Genomic DNA, 23,840 nt, shown 5'->3' with positions numbered 1-23,840 from the left:
TACTGCTTCCTGTCCTTTTTTTGTGCAGTTTGTTTTTTTCCTGTATTGTGGCATTTATAGGCTGCAGATCTTTTCTTTGCTTTGTTGGTTGCTTCCAGCACTATCTGGTCGGTTTTGGCATATTTGTTTGGCTGGGAATTATGCATGGAGGCTCTCCTTCATTGGACCTGTGGGAAATCCAGTCTTTGCTACTTGCTTGGCATGTGTCTTTAGACTCCCCCCCCCTTCCTCTATGAAAGAAGGGTTTAGACCCCCCCCCCTTTCTCTAGGAAAGAATGGTATTCTTCTCTTTTAGCCTGTTTCTAAGCCATTAATGAGTATCAGCATTATTCACTGGGAAATTATTAGGTTTGTGTCTGCGTAGGCAGAGTTACACTTTGTTTCCTCATTGGCATGATTTTCTGTGGTGCTGCTCTGTTGATAAGCTGCCTTTTAGATCTTATGTTTTTCACCTTGTGGGGTCGCAATTATGTCCACATGATGGGTGTTTGGTTTTAGAGACAGCAGAGCATGTTTTTCTTCAGTGACTCAGGGTGGCTAGTTTTTGAGAGGGTGTACAGCATCATTATTCAGTGCTACATGTGTTTCCTCTCACTACTGAGAAATGTTTATATGGGGACTATGGTTGTGTCTGGACACCAGCTGTTGCCAGGGCAGATTTCCTTTTGATATCAGCTTGACATGTTCTTTGGGCTGCCCATTGTAATGAGGTACTTGCTGGGAAGATTGTTTCAGTCCCTGATTTGTTGCAGCAGTTGCGGATCTGGTTATGGCATAAAGGGGGCTGAGTAATGTGCGTACCCATGCTTGTTTCTTCTTTTTTGCACAACAAGAGATTTACCTTTTTTGATAAGTATGTTGTACTGGTGTTTTATCAGTGCTTTTTGTGTTTTAGGTGTATCTCTCTCCTGTTTTGCTTCATGGAGTGCATTCTACCAGCTACTGCACTCCTTTTTGTTGTGAGCTTCCCCAGTATTTTACCCTCCTTGCGGCCTTTTCTTTTTTTTTTGTTCTCTTTTCACATTATTACAGGATTATTTGCATTTGATTTAGTGTTCCTTTCTTACTTTTATCCATTTGGTTTATCTGGGGTTTGCATTTGGATATTAGTAAGATTTTGCTCTTTGTTAGGTTTTTATGTCATGTAGTGCTGTTTGGTGTCATTTTTTTTTATTTTCTTCCTTTTGTCGGACATTTTGCCAGGCCTTCATTACTGTTTTCTTTCTCATTCTCAGCCTTGTAGGACCTGTTATGCTTGCTGTTAGGGTTTCATTTTTCCTTAGTCCTTCTTTTTGGGTTAAGGATCGTGTTTTTATGAGGGTTTTCTGGTCCTACACAGCTGTTGTCTCTTTCTTTGTCATTTTTGCAAGGTCTTTTGCTTATTTTTTTTATTTTATTTTCCTGGTCAGTATGACTCCAAGCCTTAGACCAACCAGCACGTTTGTCTCATAAGGTTGCAGAAACGCCCCATCCAATCAAAAATGGCTTGGAAAATGGGTTCAGAATACAACAGCCACTACAAACAGACCTAGATGCAGCAAACCTGTATCTGGTCTATGCTACAGCTACTGGCCACGCTAATTTAGGTGAGAAACACTAAAAAAAAGTTTTAAACAGCAGAAAAGCAGCAGTGCAGCACTAAAGATGTTTTAAACAGCAGAAAAAACAGCAATAAGACCTAAAGAATGATTTAAACAGCAAACAAATCAGTTATTTAAAACACTGCTTGGTGGAAAAACAGAACAAACAGAAAGTACAGTTGTGTACACTTACCATAAATGTAGATGTTCGAGTGTATTCACTGTTGCAGTCGTTACATTTGGGTTATCTGCTTGCAGGTAGCCCTCAGTCGGCCTGATTAACAAAGTCTTGGGTCCTGTGTCGGTTACTGTCCCTTCTTCCATGACGTCAGGTCATCAGGGGTATAAAACATGCAGCCGATGCTATTACATCAGTTTTTCTTGCCCCAGATGTCAGGTGCCCCCCTAATGGGAAGCAATTAAATATAAAGCAAATACACCAAAAAGGCTTTTAAGCATAGTAAAGGAAAGTAGAGGTATAGCCAAAAGAAGTTAGGGGGCTGGAGGGAGGGTAACCAGGACTGCAACAGTGAATACACTCGAACATCTACATTTATGGTAAGTGTACACAACTGTACTATGTTCTTCGTGTTTCACTGTTGCAGTCATTACATTTGGGTAGATTCCCAAAGCTGTGGTTGGGAGGAGGAATTTAGATAGCATTAGGACCAGCTATAAGGCCCTGCAAGACTGCAGTGGCAAAGCCAGCTCTGGATTTAGAGAAAATTGGAAAATGGTAATGCTTGGTGAAAGTATGTACAGAACTCCAGGTAGCAGCTTCTAGGATGTCCCTGGTAGGGATGCCTCTGAGAAAGGCTGTAGAGGTAGATGCAGCCTTGGTGGAGTGAGGTCTGATCCCCTGGGGGATAGGTTTTCCATGGTGCTTATAGCAGAAATGAATGCAATGGCCTATCCATTTAGAAATGGTTTGCTTTGAAATAGCCTTCCCCTCTGCCCCTGCAGCAAATGCTACCAGCAGTTGTTCAAATTTCCTTTGAGATTTAGTCCTGTCCAAGTAGAATCTGAGTTGTCTGTGTACATCTAAGGAATGCAGTATCCGTTCCCCTTTGTTCTGTGGATTGGGAAAGAAGGTTGGCAAATGAATGGACTGATTAAGAGCCACACTGGATACCACCTTGGGCATGAAGGATGGATTGGTTCTGAGGGACACCCTGTCCGCATGATAGACGATGAAAGGCTCCACTGCCATAAGGGCTCGTAATTCAGATACCCTTCTAGCTGAAGTGATTGCTAAAAGGAAAGCTGTTTTCCAAGAAAGAAATTTTACGTCTGCAGTAGCAGCTGGCTCGAAAGGAGGTAGAGTGAGTTTCTCCAAAACAAAGTTAAGGCCCCAGGCTGGAGTTGGAGCTCTCCTGGATGGTCTCAAATTTTGGCCCCTCTGAGGAACTGCTTGAGCAGTGGATGAGAGAAGGGGGGTTTTGTGTTATAATGAGCTGAAATGGCTGAGGCGTGGATTTTAATGGGGGAAAAAGACAGGCCCTTGTGAAGCATCTCAGTTAAGTATTGTAAAATCTGAGGTAAATTGGGCACTGCTGTGCTTATTCCTTGAGAATGGTTCCAGGCACAGAATCTTTTCCATTTTTCAGCATAGGATTTTCTAGTGCTAGACCTCCTTGCCTCTAAAATGATATCCATCACAGGTTTACTGAGGGATGGTAAAGGAGCGATTATGTAATTAGCCAGGCTGCAAGGTTCAGATTTAGAAGCTGAGGGTGCAGAATCTGGTTCTCCTGCTGAGACAACAGGGAAGGAGTCTGAGGCAAGTGCCATGGGGATAACCATGACACACTGTGCAGGAGGAGGTACCAGTGCTGGCATGGCCATTCTTGAGCAATCAAAATCATCCTTGGTTTGTCCTGTTTGATTTTTAGTAGTACTTTGGAGAGCAGAGGCAGAGTGGGGGAAGGCATAGACTGATTTTTCCAGCTAAAGGACAGAGCATCCACTTTCCAGGCTTGTTTGTGGGGAGTCCTTGTGCAAAATTTGTCCAACTGGTAGTTCTGGGGAGAGGCAAACAGGTCTATATCTGGGCTCCCCCATTTGCTTGTCAGCATGTTGAAAATCCTTGGTTACAGTTTCCACTTGTGTGGGTCCATGAGGTTTCTGCTTAGTCCGTCTACCAGTGTATTTAACTTTCCTGGCAGGAATTGAGCTTGTAGGTGCACTTGTTAGCTCAAGGCTGTGTTCCACAATGCTATGGCTAGACTGCAGAGGGGGTAAGAATGTGTACCCCCCTGCTTGTTTATGTACCACATAACAGTGGTGCTGTCCGTCTTTACCATTAGTTGTCCTGGAAGAATGTGGTCCTTGAAGGCTGTCAGAGCATTCTGCACAGCTAACATTTCTTTTTGATTGATATGCAGGTCCATCTGCCCTGAATGCACTTTCCTGCCAGGTGAGCCCCCCATGCATAATCTGATGCATCTATTGTTAGGGTTTGGGCAGCAGGGGGTGATGTGAAAGGTAGTCCCTTGTTTTGGTGGCAGGCCTCTGCCCACCAAAGGAACTCTAGACGTAGGCAAGGTATGATAGGAATCATTGCTTCTAGATCCTGAGAATCTTGACACCATAGGCTTTTTAGATACCACTGTAGTGCCAGTCTTGCATATGGAATTAGAAGAATGCAGGAGGCCATGAACCCCAAGGCTTGCAGTATTTGTCTGGCAGATAGCAGGGTTTTTGTGGCCACTTGTTTGAAGTAGGTTGTCAAATGAATTTGTTTCTCTGGCATGAGATAGGCCATCTGGGAAGTTGTATTCAAGCTTGCTCCCAGGAATATAATTTGTTGCAGGGTACCAGGTATGATTTCTTTTTGTTTATGGTGTACCCCAGACAAGTTAGAACCCTTTGTACAAAGGCCAGACGATTCAAAAGTATGTCCTGGCTTTCTGCCTGAATTAGACAATCGTCCAGGTATGGGTATATCTGAATATTTCTTTGCCTGAAAAATGCAATAACTGGAGCTAGGCACTTTGTGAATACCCTGGGCACAGTAGATAAGCCAAAGGGCCGTGCAGAGAACTGATACTGCGTGTAGCCTGCTTTGAAGAGCAGGTATCTTCTGTAAGATTTCCTGATTGGGATGTGCAGGTATGCTTCTTTTAAATCTAGTGTTGCCAACCAGACATCTTTTCCTAGCATAGGAAGTAATTGGTGAAGAGTCAGCATCTTGAATTTTGGAATCTCCAAAAAGGTGTTTAGAGTAGACAGGTCCAGGATAGGATTCCATGAATTGTCTTTTCTGGGTACCAGCGAAAGTCTTGAGTAGAAACCTTGTTCCTTTTCCTCTTCTGGTACCAGTTGAATAGCCCCCATGCTTAAGAGAGAAAGTACTTGTTTTTGGGCATCTGCCCAGTGATTTGGGGGTAGGTCCGGCCACCCGCTTGGTGTTGGCAACATATGGAAGTGAAATCTGTATCCCTGGGACACTATATTTAAAACCCATTTGTCCTGGGTAATGAGTTCCCAGTTCTTTGCATGAAGAGCAATCTTTCCTCCCAAAGGGGCATTCAGTTGATAACTGCTTGGAATTTTTAAAAATAAGTCATTGAGACAGTTTACCATATGGGGGAGTCTTATTACTCCCAGATTTGGAAGTGGAGGTTCACCACTGCTTAGTCCTGTGTGTCCCCTGGGACTGAAACCTGGGGTTTTTGCTGTGTCTGGGTTTGGCTTGAGAAGACCTGGAAGGGGCTGGAAAGGACCAATTCTTAGATGGCCAGTGCCTACTAAATCTAGGAGGCTGAACTTATAATAAATCTTTAACAGTTTGCATAGATTTAGCTTTATCTTCCATCTTTTTGAGAACTTCCTCAGCCTTGTTGCCAAACAGGCGGTCCTGATTTAAGGGAGCATCCAACAATTTAGCTTTAACATGATCAGCCAAAGATTGCTCCTTAAGCCAAGCATGCCTTCTGAGCATAGACCCAGTAACAGCGGCCCTGCAAGAGGCCTCTAATGAATCAAAACCACATTGCAAAATATGTTTTCCATCTTGTTCAGCAGAATGCATTAAATCCTGTAATTCTTTATTTTCCACACAGTCAGGGATCAACATCATTTTCTGTTTAAGCAATCCAATAACATGTTGCTGATACTTTAACATATGAAACTGGCAGTTTAAAACCATAATGCCAAGGTTGCAGAAGTGTAAACCTTCTTACCCCATCTATCCAGCACCCTGGAGTCTCTATCAGAAGGGTTAGGATTTTTAGCAGTAGAAGCCTTAATGCCGTTGGGCCCCTGTGAAATATTCTCTGGATCTGCAATAGGATTTTTAAAAAGGAACTTGTGTGGCTCAGGGACCCTGTAGTATCTGTCTGGTTTTCTGGGAGCAGGAGGCAAGGAATCAGGGGCCAAACTAGATTGCAAAAAAGCACCATCAACAATGCCTAGTACAGGAGGAATAGCTAAAGGCCTATGCTGGGGTAGGAGTAAGAAATCCCTGAGCCTCTTTTTTGAATCAGAAAAATCCTGGCTTTCCCAGTGGAAATGCTCTCTTAGAGTATGTAAGGTTTCCCCAAAAGAAAAATCCTTTGGAGGGGAAGCAGGGGGAATGGAGTCCTCTGCATCAGAATCCTCATAAGTAGATAAGGGCAAATCCAGATAATCAGAAGAATTAGAAAAAAACAGAATCCTGGTCAGAAGATTCATAAACCATTTTGGTTCTAGGCCTCTTAGAAAGGGGGGGGGGGGTTGGCTACCCCTGATTAGAGTTATTAGATCTTCAGCCATTCTTATCATTTGTTTTTTAGGCATATAGGCCTGAGCATTGTTTTTTTAGGCATGGTTCAAGATTTAGGCCTAAAAGAAGAAGGAGGCATCTGTTTAATATGCAATTCTGTAGGCCAGAATACGCCCTCAGTAGCCGGTGCCTGCACAGCGGCTCCAGACCCATCCAAGGTACAGACATCCGTGGGTTCCATAGCTGAAGCATCTTGTGGCATACCAGACTTCGAATGGGTCTCAGTAGAGGCCTGCGAATCAGAAGTATCAGGTATCAGGGGCTGCAAAAGCACCTCACTGAGTACCGGCGAACTGGCGACTGGCTTAGGTGAAGCATCGTCGGCAGTTTTGGACCTCGGTGGCCTGTCTCTGTCTTTATCTTTGCGTTTTTTCGAAATCCCGGAAGTCAGGTGGCTAGCCAATGACATTTCTGGATAATTAAACCGAGAACGGAAATATTTAGAGGCATAAATATACCGACAACAGATAGTGTGCTGATTAAATAAAGCACAAAACCGACAGCAAGGTACGTCGTGGTCAGGGCCTAGGCAAGGAATACAGTACGAATTAAAATCTTTATGAGGTATTTGCTTTCCACAAGTAATGCAATTATTAACTTTTACTGACATCGGTAAGGAGCAAGAAAAAGTTTCCCTAACAGGGTACTTAGCTTTAGTTGAAGACTTCGGTTCTGAAACTTGAACACAAAAAATTTCAGGAGTCAGCTGACCAGCACTTGCTAACTGCTTCTGCTTCGGGCACCACACAGCAAGAAAGACTAATGTAATGGTGTCACCTGCATGTTTTATACCCCTGAAAACCTGACATCATGGAAGTAGGGACAGCAACTGATGCAGGACCCAAGACTTTATTAATCAAGCCGACTGAGGGCTACCTGCAAGCAGATAACCCAAATGTAATGACTGCAACAGTGAAACACGAAGAACATCAGATGCTTTGCAAACAGTGAAAAGTAGTAACGATTACTATGCAATCAGTGAAAATAACAAAAAAGCTTTGCAAGCAGTGAAAACAGCAACAAATTATGATTTAACAGGCACAGTAAGGCAGGCAAATGCAGTACAGATAGTGCAGTTTAGTTTACAGTATTAAAATATAGTATTAAATATGCAGAACACAATAAATAGTGCAGTAAATAGTATAATAAAGCAAAAAAAAAAAAAAACAGGAAACTTATGTTTTTGTGAAGCTCAGAAGCCTCTAGTCATCTGGTATCTCATCTCAGAGTTGTGGTTAGTAGCCCACCTCAGTTCAGCTCGGTTCAAACTTATGAACTTATGTCTGATCCTACCATAAATCTAAACTAGTATCATACAATAATACATGCAACTCCACACAGCTTGTTTACAAGGGCTACCTGTTAGAACAGTAAGATCTGATAAGGTGAGTCCCAACACTCTGAAAACTTAATTGAGAATCAGTCATAATATCTACAAATTCTGACACTTAAGTGTTACAGATTCCAAGCAAATTTGCAGGAGATTTTGCAGCCTGCCCTCATTGACTGACATGGAAAGCTTGTACCCCTTAATACACCTGTGGCTTATATACACTAAAACTGACACTGATGTACCTTGGATGTGGGGGCTACTCTGAAATGGGTTTACTTCATAACACTGAAATTTCATTATGTTGAATTTCATAACATTGAGACCATAACATCGAAAATTTAAAACATTGAAAACCCAAAACATCGAAAACTCAGAACATTGAAAGTGTGCTTCATAACATTGAAAACTACATTGCACAAGTAAATAATGTCACTTCCACCTGCAACAACACCTAACTAACAAACACACTTTCTACTGCACCCCCCATGTGAAGGGCTCTGAGGTTAGGAAATTAACTTATTTCCACTGTAGTGGGATCTTGAAGTTGGTATATTTAATTTAGGGGTGGGTGGAGGGCAGAGACCCCCACATGGAGGGTGCGGGGGGGGGGTTTGCCCCCCTGCAGAAACACAGCAGAAAGTGTGTTTGCTAGTCAGGTGTTTTTATAGGTGGACAGGATATTATTTACATATGCACTGTAATTTTCAGTATTATGAAGCACACTTTCAGTGCTGAGTTTTCAATGTTTTGTGATTTAGATGTTTTGGTCTTAATGTTATGAAATCCAATGTTATGAAATTTCAATGTTATGAAGTAGACCCTCTGAAATACCACAATCTTAAGAGCTAGTACATGTTCCCCTCTTCATACTTTTATTTTACTTTTATTTTTATTTTTGCACTCCCAAAGGGTGTACTTTTTATCTGCTGTCCTTAAACATCCAACAGGTACCCATTTATAAGACAGAACAAAAAATTATAGTGCTCTTTCAGACATACACTTGGATAGATTGGCTACACAAACATAATATGAAGAGGAAATCTGTTAAAGATTGAAACAATTTAACATTTAATTTAGAATGGAATAAAATACTTAAGAAAAATAAAACAAAAATCTGTGAAAACAAAGTAAAACACATTTACCTATATAAAAATGTATCGACATGCAAATGGGGGTTTAAAGACAATAATGTCCTGATTTTGAATAACAAAGAGAGAAGATAGTTTAATACACATTTTGAGGGTACTTCAGTACAACATAATATGTCTATAATACAGGCTTATTTTTCAATTTTTAATGATTTTACAACAAGTAAATTAAGAAGATGTACTTAAAATCCTTTATTTAATAACTATGATCTCTAATGAACACCCAGAAATTCCCTTTGAACTCCCACCTACAAAGTGAGCAGACAGTAAGTTTGTGTACCTTCAAAGGATGAAGAACTCAGTCATGAAAGGCTCAGGATTCAGGAAGACATACTACAATGCAGCAGAAATGTACTCTGCAGGTTTTACAGTGTGCTATGCCTCAGCAATTCAGACATCACCGTTCTGTTACGGTAGTACAAAGACCTGTGGCATGGACAGCGGCCTTGCTGTAAAAGTCATATATAAATGCAGCACTCTTCTGCCGCATCTAATACTAATTAGCTCTTCCTTCTGAAATATCACCAACATCTTAGTAGCTCAGTAACTTACTTCACAGAATTGTTTTACTGTGCTGTTTATGGCACAAAGTGGAAAAAGTCTGTACCATCTTTTGATGATGTACACCAATTCACTTCAAAGGAAGGAAGGATCAGGGCTGTAAGTGCCATTGTGAGTAAGTATTGCAAAGTCATCATATGCATGTCTGTGTGTGTGTGTTTTGCTCAAGTGCATGTTGAAAGGTACCTGGGCAGTAGCAGTGCATGGTCAAGTAGGGGGAACGCTACTAAGTTAGCACTTAATAGTACGATGTTCAGTATAGAAATATGATGATAAGCCATTAACGCTGTTGCTCAATGTGGCTTTATCATATCTCTGAATCATGGTTTATCACCATCACTCTGTTGGGCAGTACAGTCTTCCCAATCAGTGCTGAGGCAATAATCTTCCTGAATTCTGGATAATGTGTTTTGCAAATATTTTTAAAATGTACTTAGCTTTCTTTTCTAGATAATATTATTCATTTATTCTTAAGAAGAGCAGTAATTATTTATTTTTCTAAGATCATCTCTGAAACTATATATATATATATATATATATATATATATATATATATATATATATATATATATAGATCTATGTCAGATGATCTAGTTTTCAGAAACTTGAAATTCATACGGAAAAGACGATATGATTGAGTTTCCTAAAACTCAAACATAAAAAAAAAATAAAATAAAAAAAACACACACAGAAAAATCTACTTTTTTTATGCAGGAGGCAAACCCCCTTAGACCCCTTGCAAATTATATATACCAATTCCAAGATCACACTACAGTGAACAAAAGGGTCAATTTCCCGATTCTCACTGTACCGCAATCTCCATAAAAAGCTTTGAGTTTTCATAACTTGATCATGTGGTCTCGACCATATGAATTTCGAGTTTCTGAAAACTTGATCAACTGATAGGGTTTTTATATATATATATATATATATATATATATATATATATATGTGTGTGTGTGTGTGTGTGTGTGTATATCAAAAACAAAGGAAAACATTAAGGTAGGTCTTATATATAATTGTAAATCACAGCAAAAAATATGCAGATTTTAAATGCGGTGTATCCAAAATATCCCCAAGAACTCAATAGTAAGATAATGTCTGCATATGGTAGTGTTTATGTCACCTTCTTCTCTGTAACAGGTAAGTACAATATGACTGGTATATAATCCCTTCTAATATACCAGAACTATATTACTGTAAGACAGATGCAAAGATTAGTATGGCTGTAGTAATGTTTAATAAGTGATTATGGTTGTAGTAATGTTTAATAAGTGACATTATTACTCTGTGAACACACAAACTACTAAAACAAAAATGACTGAAATTACATTAGATGAAGGGGAGTTTACATCCTCAACCTCTATACAGTAGTTCTGCCCCACTTCCTCCATTTATATATTACAAATTTTAGGTTACCATGGTCACCAAGGTACAGATGCAAGAAGACTCATATAACATATCATACTATAGCATTATTCTATTTATTTTTTGTTTTATTTTTTGTATACAGCATATTGACATATGAATGATTTGGATTTGATTAATTAGCAACAACTGTCACACTTAGTACATAGATAATATTACTGACAACATCTAGAGCAAGATGTCTTTATTATGCAGCTACTATATACTCATGTTAAAACTTAAAAATGTTTTTAGTTCTGTTCTTGGACCACATTACCAAACAAATAAATATAAAAAATGCATATGGTATATTCTTATAGTTCTGTATAAAGACATATTTGAAAAAATAAAGAGAAATAATTTCTAAACAGTTATGGGAATTGCACTTGAGTCTCCCAGATATGTCATGACCATAAACACCATGCTTATTTCTGTTGTAGGTCTAAATTGTTAACTCTCTGTTAGGAAATTATTATGCAATATAAAGTTACCAGAACTAGTAGATATAACTCCTGCTTGAATAACAACAGGTGCACATGTATTTTAATGGGCTCCCTATTTAAATATCAGAACTCAAAATACACAGTCCTGGCATGCCAGAAAAAGTCCAAAAATCCAGGAGAAGCGTGACAACAGAACATCCCTCTTCTACTTTAAAATTCTTACTTTTGCAAGGGGCAAGCTGCAACCCTATATTGTATGTATACCATTTCCAAGATCACCACACCTTGGGAAAAAAGGAAATATTAAGAGAAATGGCAATCTCGGACTTAGTATATGTAAGTCGGGAGTTTTAGCTATACAGTCCCCACATTATGTGACTTGCTCATGTGGTTAAAGGTTACCTTTATAAAGCCAAACTTACTTGTGATTCCTTCTGTCATAATATCTGTCATCTTGCAGCAGGAAGACAGCATTCTCATACTTAGCTGGTCTACTACCAATACCTAAAAAAAATTAAAAAGGCAAATAAATCAGGAATGAGTGGAACAATCACGCTACCAAACAGGCAGCAAAATCTAATACATGTTATGCTGCTACAGTAGAGAAATCTGACATAAAAATATGACGTCTGTACTTTGTTTCTTTTTTAAATGCAGATAGAAAGTCATTTGTAAGCTATATTTAAGCCTTTTAAAATGTGCAACAGAAAACTCCATTGTGAAACTGCATTTACAAGATGTCTTGACAGTGACAGGGGCATGGTATTTATTTAATTTTACATTAACCTATTGAGGACCAGCACTATGACTCATGAGACCATCCCCCAGTGGACAGTAAACTTGTTTTGGCAACTGAGTGGATCCAAGGACCACAGCCCCTGTTACTCACATACCTGGAAAGCACACTGGTTAGCAATGGTGGGCCAGACAGGTCAAGTAAGGGATACTGTGACATAGATAGTCAAGTCAATTAAAATACAGAGCAGAATATAATGGCAGACATTATAGTTAGCACATACAAAACAAAGGTCAAAAAGTGCACTGCCTCTCAGAATACTTCCTCTGAATTTATAATGAAAGTTTACAATGACCTCCCCTCTCACAAAAAAAAATGGTCCAGCATTTTTTTTTTCTTCTAATCAAGAAAAATAATTACACTCCATACAAAATCTCTAACAGTTCTGCACTCAGTAATTGATCATTGGGATAAAAGAAATTATTATAGCAATGCAATCTCATTAACTAGCATTAAGGCTTCTATCATGTGACTCTGACAATTAACCATTAAAGGCACATAATATAGACTCAAGATGAGGCCAGCAGTGATACAGCGTAAACTCCTGATTATGTATGACATGAAGCTACAGACTTTTATTTTGCATTGTTTACACTTGCTATCCGTCAGCCATCAGCCTCCTTCATGGTTAATTGGCCCATTCAGTCCTCCAGGGCAAGGGTCAGGCAGTAGGGGCCATCATTTTCACAGTCATCAGGACTGGTCTGCGGTCTTCATTTTTGATTTCCCTTTCCTTACTGCACATACCTGGGGAGCAGTAGGAGAGGGACTTTGAGTGGCATGGCAACAGAGGACAACCCCTCACTTTTCTGGGCATCCTAGTCCCACTCCTGAGGCTTGAGCAAATAGCTCTCCAAGTCTACTGCACGAAGTTAGCACCTCCCAGTGTGCCCTGGAGTGCACGCAGCCCCTATCAACCAACCCACCCCTGCAGTAGGTGAGTGGGATGCGACTCTTCACCACTCCCCCTTGTACAATCCTTACATGAGAATTTACTTCTATAGTTCATGTGTGAGGGATCTGCCTTTATGATATGTGTAATCCCAGTGATGCTTTTGCTGAACTCTTTTATATAAGAAACACATATAGCTTTCTGAATATCCTGGATGCACCTTTCTGAAAATCTGCAAATACACTTGAGAACCTTAAGACATTATCAGTAGCTACCTCTGTGTGTTTATCAATCGATAAGAACCCTACCATGCAGTATATTATATCAGACATTAATTTTTTTGAGGGTGCATACTTATTTATATAGACATATGAATGCAGTAAATAACTGGCTGATGTGGAAAACAATCTAGTTTGTTCCTCTGACACACAGCTATCTAAGTAGACAGCTGTAACTCCTCTCTGAGATACTCCACACACTCTTAGTGTATCAGCTCTTCTCTAATTCACCATAGTTGATATGATACTATCCACAGAGGAAGATAACTCCAGGTGTTTATTATCTTGCATGAAAAGTGCTGCCTTCCAACTGAACATTTAAATTTACCAGTGCCTAGTCATGGCCCATATCATCAACCTTTCCTTTTAGACACATGCATCTTCAAAACTGTCTTTAATGATCCAGAACATCCAACTGATATCCTATGTGTCCCAGCCTATGTGCATTTCCATGCCAACCTCCAGCCTGTATAGGTGCAGATTGTTTAGCCTGTATAGGTCCAGGCTTCCTCCTGGTTACTCAGATGCAGTGTTTCTTAAGGCTATACAGGCCCAGTTCTTCCCCTGGACTACAGTTTCCCAGATCTATGTCTAAGCTATACTGACTAGTTCTCCAACCTAAACAGGCCATGACCATCTTCCAAGTCCTAGACCAGCTCTGGCAGCAAAGGTTCAGGCCCCACTTCCATTATACACAAGTCCATGTTCTTTCTAACCCCTACAGGACTGGATCCTTCTCCAGTCTATATAAGTACAGTCTTTCTCCATTCTGTGTAACTGCACACATTCTTTCAGCCCATATGGCTCTATGCCTTCTGCCACCCTATACAGATCCATGCTGTCCACCATCCTATATACAGATACAGGTTTTCCTATAGGATAGACAGATTTCTGCCTTCTCAGACTGCACAGTTCCAGATCCTCTTGTTTACATTCACATCTGAGATGCTGTAACCCATAATCACCTTAATTATCAGCCTGCTGAAATCCCTCTGTAACATAACAGTGTGTGTCTCTCTCTCTCTGGATATGGCTTTCAGAACTGCATGCAACATAGTAAGTGAGTCCTCAGTGCAGCCCACCGTATAGCATGTGAGACCTCAGCAGAACCTAATGTATTGGCAGGTTAACCCTGTGTAGTGGCAGAAGCATTACATTCTCCCTTGATTCATTGTCTCAGGTAACACATGTCAATGTTCTGCCCACTTGTTGCATTTCCACACTTTCGAGTATGATCCATCATTGGTGACATAATCCTCAACATCTTTCTCTTCTACAATTTACAAACATTACATTTTTACTTCATAGTGCTTCCCTTACTTGAGGTTCCTTTTTACAAACTCTATCACCCTTGTAAGTCTTAGCATAGGATCCTTATTAGTTTATGTCACAAATCTAACTTGCCTCCTCTGTAGAACTGTACCACTATGACTAGCCATATAACTGGATCTTTCATCTTACCATCTACAAAAAAACTGCTCCTTTCTCAATCTAGTGGATGATGTCTGGCACAGATATTTCAAACAAAGGTGGAACAAGCTAAGTTCCACTCTGACATTCTAATGGTTATCAGTCTAAAGGACTGATATTACAACCTCTCATACATCTAATGACAATACGGTTTCCTTACCTATAATTTAGTTCTCCACACGTCTCAATAGTTTTTGCCCAAAACCACCACTTGTATCCTGACTACCCCTCTGCAGGGTGTGATGTCAGAGAGATTTCTGAAGTTAAGTTACACCTACAGCCACCAAATAACGCATCAGGTTCTTTTGCTAAGATGTACTTTAATGAAGCTGTACAGGCTTTGGTCCTGAAGCTCATTACCAATGTGAAATGCTATGATTATGATGTCTAGAAACCTTTCCATTTATCTCTCTAAATTATATGTCAAATGCATATCTTTACAGTTACCTCCGTTTTACCTGGGACCAAGTTAGTGTAGCAGCTAGGTCAGTACACTGTAAGCTTGACAGCTGAACCTTTGAACTTGCTGGTTTTCAGTTTATCATTGAGGTATCATGCTTGATTGAAGCACCTTTTTCAGGCATATGTATATCCAAATGTGTAGCAAAAATACAGAATATTGACAGAAATTGAGAAAAAACGTGCCTGACTGAACACAAGTTTCCCAGTATAGGAAGCAAAAAGCCATCATGCCTGGGATGGATGAAATGGAAATAATAAGGAAACCAGAAGTATGTCAGTATATACAACAGCTGTTATGCATATTGTACCACTACAACATACCCAAGAGGGACCTGACTATATATTTGTGCTCCTTGACATGAAAAGCATATAAAAGCTCACATGGAACAAAACAATTAATTGCAGGTTACAAAACACAGTGACTAAGCTCAGAGTTAGTTGGTAGTTAAGGATGCCACATTTAAAAAGAGTTACCAAAGTCATGGCACCAAAACTACAGAGGCTACACTTCAGGCAACTGCATCATAACTTACATTCAGAGAGGGACTTCCTGTGGTGCAGGGTTTAAATCCCTCAGCCTTCATCCAGCTGCTGTATGACCTTTAGCAAGTCAGTTAACTGGGCAATACTTTAGGTCAATTGGGAATTTGCCTATGTTCCTTAATGGCCTCTTGGATTACATGCCTACAACATATGAACCTATGAATCTAATTTATGATTCATTTGTTTTTGAAATCCTAGCAGAATAAGAAATGGTCTTAAAACTCCTCTAGAGATGAACAGTGAATTTCTTAAAGGGAATCAAAAACTGCTGAAAAAATCAGAAAGTAAAATTACATATTTTATATACTAAAATACTCTTGTAAATTTGTGTTTGGATACTCCTTCTGGGCCCATCTCATTTGCTCACTCAACTGAGTGCAGTGAGTTCATATTCTGATTTCAGGCACTCCTACTGTGTACAAAGAGAGCATCTGGGAAAGAAAAAAAAATAATGTTTAAGCTTGTTACCTGCCTTTGCTGTAAGTGGTCTAGACTGTTTGTAGGCTTCTGAACCCCCAAGCCTTTCTGTGTTGGAGGGAAGCCTTCTAGCTTAAGTTTGTTTCTTAGAACTAGCCAGTTTTCTAGTTTCAGCACTCAAATATGTTTCTTTGAACTCAGCACTTGTTCAGAACTCGGTGTAAGCACTAAATACGCTGCAAATTACTACAGCACTCAACTTTCCTCACTTGTCTAGAGGAAAGTAGTTTTTAGTACTTAATAATTAAGCACCTATCCAGGCATGTCTAAGGGTCAGCTCCCAATGATTTCTCCTGTCTACCTGATGAATCTGGGCATCATGGGGCAATGCAGCAATTGCCTCATGTACACAGACAACCCTCTCCTCCTACCACCCACCACTACAACCTGTGACACATGCACTTATACAGCCAAACTGGAAGCAAAGCTCTCTTCACTCAAGACTGGACTAGACAGTCAAGAGGAGAAGGTACACACTTGCACCATACCACACTCATCACATAGTCCCTCAAAACCTACAACACCAAAACACACACATAGAAACACAAAACACACACCTACATTCGTGGAGGCTCTCAATAAAAACCTGCCCAAGCATCAGGGACCTCCAAAGCAGAAATGCAAGCAAACTCCACCCCCCAACACAACCCAAATGACACATAGCCCACAAACTCAGTGTGCCACTCAACCACAGCCCACAAGGCATAACAACGTACCTAACACTCTAGTCATAGGTGACTCTATAGTCAGGCACACTGATGTTCCACTCACCAGGCTAAACAAGGAGAAAGTTACTGTCAGCTGCCTGTCAGGTGCCAGGATCTGCCACATAACGCACGCACTCAGGTCACTCCACAACAAGTACAAATATGACATTGTCATTGTCCATGTTGGTGTGAATGACCTGAGACGTACCTCCCTGGACTACATGAAAAGAGACATGGAGGAGCTCTCCGACCTTGTAGCCCAGGCATGACTCTAGCCCTGAGTAGCATCCTGCCATCACCCAGAATGATACCACAGTACAAGGACAAAATGGTTGACTTCAACAATTGGCTAATCATCTGGTGTCATTCTAAGGGGATCCAGTATTTGTCTGCCTGGGATGACATGATCGACAGACCACGATGCTTTGCCAGAGATGGTCTGCACCTGTCGCCCTTGGGATTCCGGATACTGGCTAAGGCTCTTGCCACCCCTATAGTGCCTTTTTTAGGCAAGGTTCAAATGACAAATTCACCACCGTAACAGGGACAAGCAAGCAAAATCTGAGGGTAATGCTACTCAATGCTAGAAGTCTAAACCCCAAAATGCATTCACTCGAGGCACACCTTAAAATGGAGAACATTGACATCTGTGCAGTGACAGAGACCTGGTTCAAAGCTCCAGAGAGCACCCCTGCATTACCAGGCTATAATTCCTACCACACCTTTCGGCCACCTAACCCGGAAAGAAGCACTAAAGGTGGAGGCGTGTCCATATTCATTAAGGATATCCACACCTCCAGGCTAGTTGCACAGCATAATGCATCCGAGATTATCCAAGTGCAACTAACTCTGGGCAAGACCGCAATCCAAATTGTAGCTTGCTACAGACCCCCCACCATGCCCCAGGATTCCCACTCTTCATTTCTTGATACACTGGAAAGTATTAGGGTACAACCCAACATCCTAATAATGGGTGATTTCAACTACCCTACCATTAACTGGGAAAACTACTCATGTACCAACTCTTTTGCTCAACGTTTTCTGGAATTCATAAATTCCAACGCCTTGGATCAACTTATTCACACCCCCACCAGGAGCAGCAATATCCTAGACCTGGTCATTACCAACATGGGCAACTGGTGTTCCACACCAGAGGTCAATTCCTCGTTGGTCAGATCCGACCACAAGCTAATCACCCTAGACATCCACATCCCACCCCCACCCCCAATTAGGGAAACAACCGTAAAACATTTCTCCAAAGCCAACTTCACACATCTTAAGACAGAAGTTGCAAACTTCATGACACCCTTGCAGACGGACAATAGAGGTATGACTGCTAAATCCTACACAAATGCACTTTATAAGTACTTACACGAGTGCATGGAGCATGCTATCCTCCAAAAAAAGGAAGTCAGTCTGGTGGTCTTCTGCCATAAACAAACTCTACAACAAAAGAAAGAAACTGTTACAAAAAAGAGTAAACTCCCATGACTGGAGGAACTCCCTGGTCAATCTCAGTAAGAAGCTGAGATCCCTCATAAAATCCTCCAAAGCTAGTTACGAAAACAAAATTGCCACTGACTCTAAAGACAACCACAAAGCATTCTATAGCTATGTCAAGAATCTCAATGGCAACACTCAGATCTGCTCTGAGTTACAGCACAATGGCACTAAATATACAGAACCAACTGATATTGCCAATATCCTGACAGATAGGTTCAGTGCTAACTTTACCCCCTCTCACCCCCTAGAGGGCCCATCTCTACATCGGAAGAATGCAAAGTTCCTGTAATCACGGCTACACAGGTAAAAAACACACTCTCCAAAGCCAAGAACACAGCATCCATGGGACCTGACAATATCCCAGACTGCGTTCTATATGAACTACAGAATGAACTGGCACCCCACCTAAGTAGCATGTTCAATCATAGCCTCACCTCAGGCTTTGCGTCCACTGAATGGTGCACCACGCCGGTTATCCCACTCCACAAAGGGGGAGCCACGACGGACCACGGGAACTACCGCCCCATTAGCCTGATGAGCCTGGTCTGCAAGGCCATGGAATGTATCATCATAGAACTCATAAACAAAGACATTGGTAATCTCCAAACTCTGGACCCTACCCAGTTCAGATTTGTAAAAGGCAGATCGTGTCTCCTAAAACTGATTGACTTCTTTGAAGCAGTCTCCAAAGCCATAGATGAGGGTAAAGTGGTTCACACAGCTTATCTAGATCTCGCCAAAGCTTTCGACACCATCCCCCACTCTGGAATTATAGATAAGCTCACTAAACTAGGTATAAATCCCTATGTCACAAGATGGGTTGCCAACTGGCTCATGGATAGAACCCACACTTTGAAAGTAGCAGACTCCAAATCCGACTTCAGACCAGTGACAAGTGGAGTACCACAGGGTTCAGTCCTGGGTCCTCTACTGTTTGGTATCTACTTCTCTGTAGTACAGGCTAACACAGAAGGTCTTTTACTAACAAAGTTTGCAGATGACTGCAAACTAGGAGCCATAATCGAAACTCCTAACGATGTGGACATACTACAAAAGGGCCTCACTGAGACAGATACCTGGTGTCAAAGCCATGGCCTGGAGCTCAATGCCAAAAAGTGTACTGTCATCCCCTTTGGTAAAAACTCTGTACCCATGAACTACCACATAGCTGGTAGTCTACTTAAAGCTGAAAATGTGATGAGACCTTGGGACACAGGTGGACAGTAGTCTCTCCTTTGATAATCACATCGCCACAGTGGTCAGGAAATCCTTCTATGTGGCTCACCTCATCACAAAGGGTTTCTCATCCAGAAAAAAAGAGGTCATTGTTCCCCTCTACTCATCACTCATTAGACCCATTATAGAGTACAATGCCCCTTTTGATATGTACCTCACAAGACATCTACAACAACTGGAAAGGCCACAGAAATACCTCACAAAGAGGATTACTGGCCTCAAACAGATGCCCTACGCAGACCGTCTCAAAAAACTCCAGCTTTACTCCGTCTTATATCGCCTACTCAGAGGCGATCTCTGCCTAACATACAAAGCTATGTCAAACCCAGAGCTGCTGGACATGCTCCACTTAAAGAAATCCCAATCCCTCCGTGCTACACGCTCTAGGGAGCTAAACCTTGTCACCACAACAAACAGAACATGTTGGAGAGATAGATTCCTGTCCCAGAGACTTCCCATACTCTGGAACAGACTACCTATCTATGTCAAACAGAGCTCCTCATTAGCAATCTTCAAGAAAAATCTTGATGATTGGATGGGAAATAGGAAATTCACCCCAGGGATCACTTCTGTGGCTCTGCTCAACAGGGGCACAGGAAAATAATTTTCTTGGGTGATGAAAGCCAGGGTACATTTTTGGCTAGGCTTATATAGGCCCTAGGGCCAATAGCCTAGTACCTACCTATGAACCTAAAAAATTATTTATTTTCTTTTTATCTTTGTTGGCATGGGCACTGATAATAAGTAATCATTAATGTTACTGGGTGTAGCAGATAATATTATTGCTTCATGTTATTTAATTCCCTGCTTTGATACCTTCTGTGCAGAGTCTTTTCTTCCATGTGTCCACATGTTGGGTACTGCTGTTTTCTCACAAATTCCAAACAGATTCCTTACCTGAACTGCTGATCCTATCATTAGGCATGCATGTCAAATGTGATTTAAGTTACTGCGTGTGCGTGTGTGTGTATGTATGTGTGTGTGCACCCGTATGTGTGTGTGTGTGTGTGGGAGTGCGCACTCGCATGTAATGTGTACATGTCCTGCAAAAGACTGATGTCCTGCTCAGGATAGATTCTCTGTCTTTTGCTGACTGACTGGCAGGATAGGTAATTGCTCCCCTACAACCCTGAACTGGATAAAGTTGGTATCAGAGAATGAATGAACAGTGTTAATTTAATTACATCTGTCCTAGCAATGTGACTGTATTTCTGATAGCATAATCCCTTGCCCAGAACACCATCATGTTTTTACTGTAATGACCTACTCTGATACCATATACATCTATGAGCTCAGTCCAGAACACCATCACGTTTTTACTGTAATGACCTACTCTGATACCATATACAGCTAAGAGCTCAGCCCAGAACACTATCACGTTTTTACTGTAATGACCTACTCTGATACCATATACAGCTATGAGGTCAGGCTTAGGCAGCTAGCCAGAAAAGGAGTCAAACCTGCTTTGAAACAACATGTTCTAATTCATACAACAATGGGAGTACTTAAAGTAAAGCACAGGAAAGCCATGTGAACTGATTCAAAATATTACTTTTTGCAGTATAGTTCCAATGATGGCAGTGGGTTATATTCTAAATTATATCCTCAAACATTTTCCACTCTTATGACGTTATACTGAGACTGCACTATCTACAGCTATCTGCATTCCCAGTTATCCATAATAATTCTTTAGTATATTTCCTTAATTTGTCCCATATATCCCTTCCTCTGATAAGCTCCCTTTAAGTTTAACAAACCTTTTATTCATGATTTTATGAATGTCTCGTAATCTATATTGATTTTAGGGAAAATGTCTCCCTGTTTATTAAAATCTTCCCTTTCCTGTCCTTCCTTCCTTAAAAATCTTATCAAATATTCACAAATTCTAGCATCAGTCAGATGATCCCTTCTCAGTTCTTTTAAAACATGCAAAACTTTCTCTATCTTCCCCTATTTAAAAAAACACAAAGGTAGTGTCTATTTGAGACCCTAAGTACTTTAGCCAGATACTCTTAATAGCACTTCTATTACTCAGTCTTTCTTATTTTTTTTGCTAACTTCTTAACTCTTCAGACCACCTCAGATTTTCCATACAGCTCTTTGTCTTTCATTACTTCTTTCTGCCCTGGCATCATGACTCCACATTCATAATTTACCCTCTCCCTGAACACTTATTATTTTTAACTTGACAGTGAACATAGGTGAAACTGCCACTTGTCTTCCTTAAACCACATAGCTTCACTTTAACCACAATTTCATCCCCTTATTCTTATTAAATATTTACATCTCCTTCTTAAATACTTGTTTACTAATCTGTTACCTTCTCATAACGAATTTTTATACTTTTCACTGCTTTTTCTTCCTATTTTTATATTTTAATTTCACTTTTTTGTTTCAGTGTTAACCACCACTTTCACCCATTTGTATAAAGGGTTTTATATTAAATAAACTTTTCCATAACCATTCCGGGTTTTCTTCAATTTCTGTATTCTGTAAATTTTCAGTCTTTTGAACACTTTTCTTTCATGCACCCAACATGAAACTGCCCTGTGATATGAATACCTCATACTTCTGTAGCCTCCTATACATTCTTCCTAGTTTTTACTATAGCAATAACCCACGCCTGGGTGTGGGTAATGCTGGATTTACCTACGGCTGGCGTGGTTTGGTCCCGAGGCGGCCCGAGGACCAAACAAAGCCAACCGTGGGTAAATCCAGCATTACCCACACCCAGAAGTGGTTATTATTATACAATGACATTATTTAAGAAAAAAAATAATTACTTTTCTTAAATAATGGCATTGTATAATGCCTCCTTGCTGCCCTTCTGCAGCTGTCTTGTATTCCGCGGCAGTTCTGATGTACTGCGCATGCGTATGCCTACACAGTACATCAGAGCTGTGGGCAAAAGCAATGGAGAAAGCAAGATTTCCGTTGCTTTTTACTGTTTCGCTATGTTAAATGGGTTTAACATAGCGAGACAGTTTTAAAATAAGCAACAGAGATCTCGGTTGCTTATTTTAAAGCTGTCTCGCTATGTTAAACCCATTTAACATAGCGAGACAGGTTTAAAAAAAAAGCAACGGAGAAAGCAAGATCTCCGTTGCTTTTTACACACTGTGTTGCTATGTTAAAGGAGTTTAACATAGCGAGACAGCTTTAAGAAAAGCAATGGAGATCTCCGTTGCTTTTTTTAAACCTGTGTCGCTATGTTAAACTTCTTTAACATAGCGAGACAGTGTTTTAAAAAAGACATACTAATTGAAAAAGTCTGGGCGACAGGACCTTTTTCCATTAGTATAAGTCGATTTACAATGTGCACGCTGGCCAATCAGCGTGCATGTTTTGGAATATTAATAGAGGGGTCATGGTATAATGAAAAATATTGTCTGTACTGGTTTTTGAGTTAATGAATCTTCTTTTGGATGTATATCCCAAATTGTCTACATTTTGCAGATTAGCCATATTTAAAACCTCTGCTCTTTTTAATATCTTATTGATTCTTCTTTCCGCCACGATTTTCTAACACAAAATTACATCTGAAATCTGCCGCTATCTAATTTTTGCATTTATCAGAAAATAAGGCTCCAGTTTTCTGAATTAACTCTACTGTATGCTTTCCTGGGAACTGAAACATGCATGCACTAAACAGCTGTAAGCCACCCTTTATTCATTTTTTCATTTTGTAATTTGTTTACCAGATAGCTGGACTAGTGCAGAAACCATTTTCTTCCATGACTACGGCAAAATGTACATACCCAAGAAACAAAATGCAGTAAAAAAATATTTAAATAAATATAGTATAACACTCAAAGAGTGAAAGCATAATCTGTTGTCAGCTGTTGGAATTATTTATATATATTTACAGCTCTTGAATCAGAGTGTTGAAATTGGATTGTTTGCTAGAATAAAAGTGAGGCGATCATTTTTGATTGGTGCATTCCACTTTATCTCTAAAATAGTGACATTCACTGATATAAATACGGCAAGTTAATGAATCTGCATATTTTATTGATAGCTGTTGGAATCATTTATATATATTTACATACTTACAGTTCTTGAATCAGAGTGTTGACATTGGATTGTTTGTTAGAATAAAAGTGAGGCGATAATTTTTGATTGGTGCATTCCCCTTTGTCTCTAAAATAGTGACATTCACTGATATAAATACGAATAAGGCAAGTTAATGAATCTGCATATTTTATTGATAGCAGCCTGCAGGATAGTGGTGTTTATGTT

At 40.3% G+C, this 23,840-nt stretch overlaps 1 protein-coding gene across 2 annotated transcripts in view; it reads right to left on the bottom strand.

Annotated features, from left to right (window-relative positions):
• The window catches only part of STXBP1 (syntaxin binding protein 1), an 890,876-nt gene that overhangs the window by 498,470 nt on the left and 368,566 nt on the right, over window positions 1-23,840 (bottom strand). For both annotated transcript variants that reach the window (XM_044058397.1, XM_044058398.1), the window contains exon 3: window positions 11,660-11,741. In XM_044058397.1, coding sequence (XP_043914332.1) covers window positions 11,660-11,741 — 82 coding nt within the window. The remainder of the gene's footprint in view (window positions 1-11,659; window positions 11,742-23,840) is intronic.

This window comes from Protopterus annectens, chromosome 16.part0 (genome assembly GCF_019279795.1).
Source record: "Protopterus annectens isolate FY-2018-M chromosome 16.part0, PAN1.0, whole genome shotgun sequence".
In the NCBI taxonomy this organism is placed as follows: domain Eukaryota; kingdom Metazoa; phylum Chordata; order Ceratodontiformes; family Protopteridae; genus Protopterus; species Protopterus annectens.
Note: the sequence above shows the minus strand (reverse complement) of the source record. Positions and strands in the feature narration are given on the sequence as shown.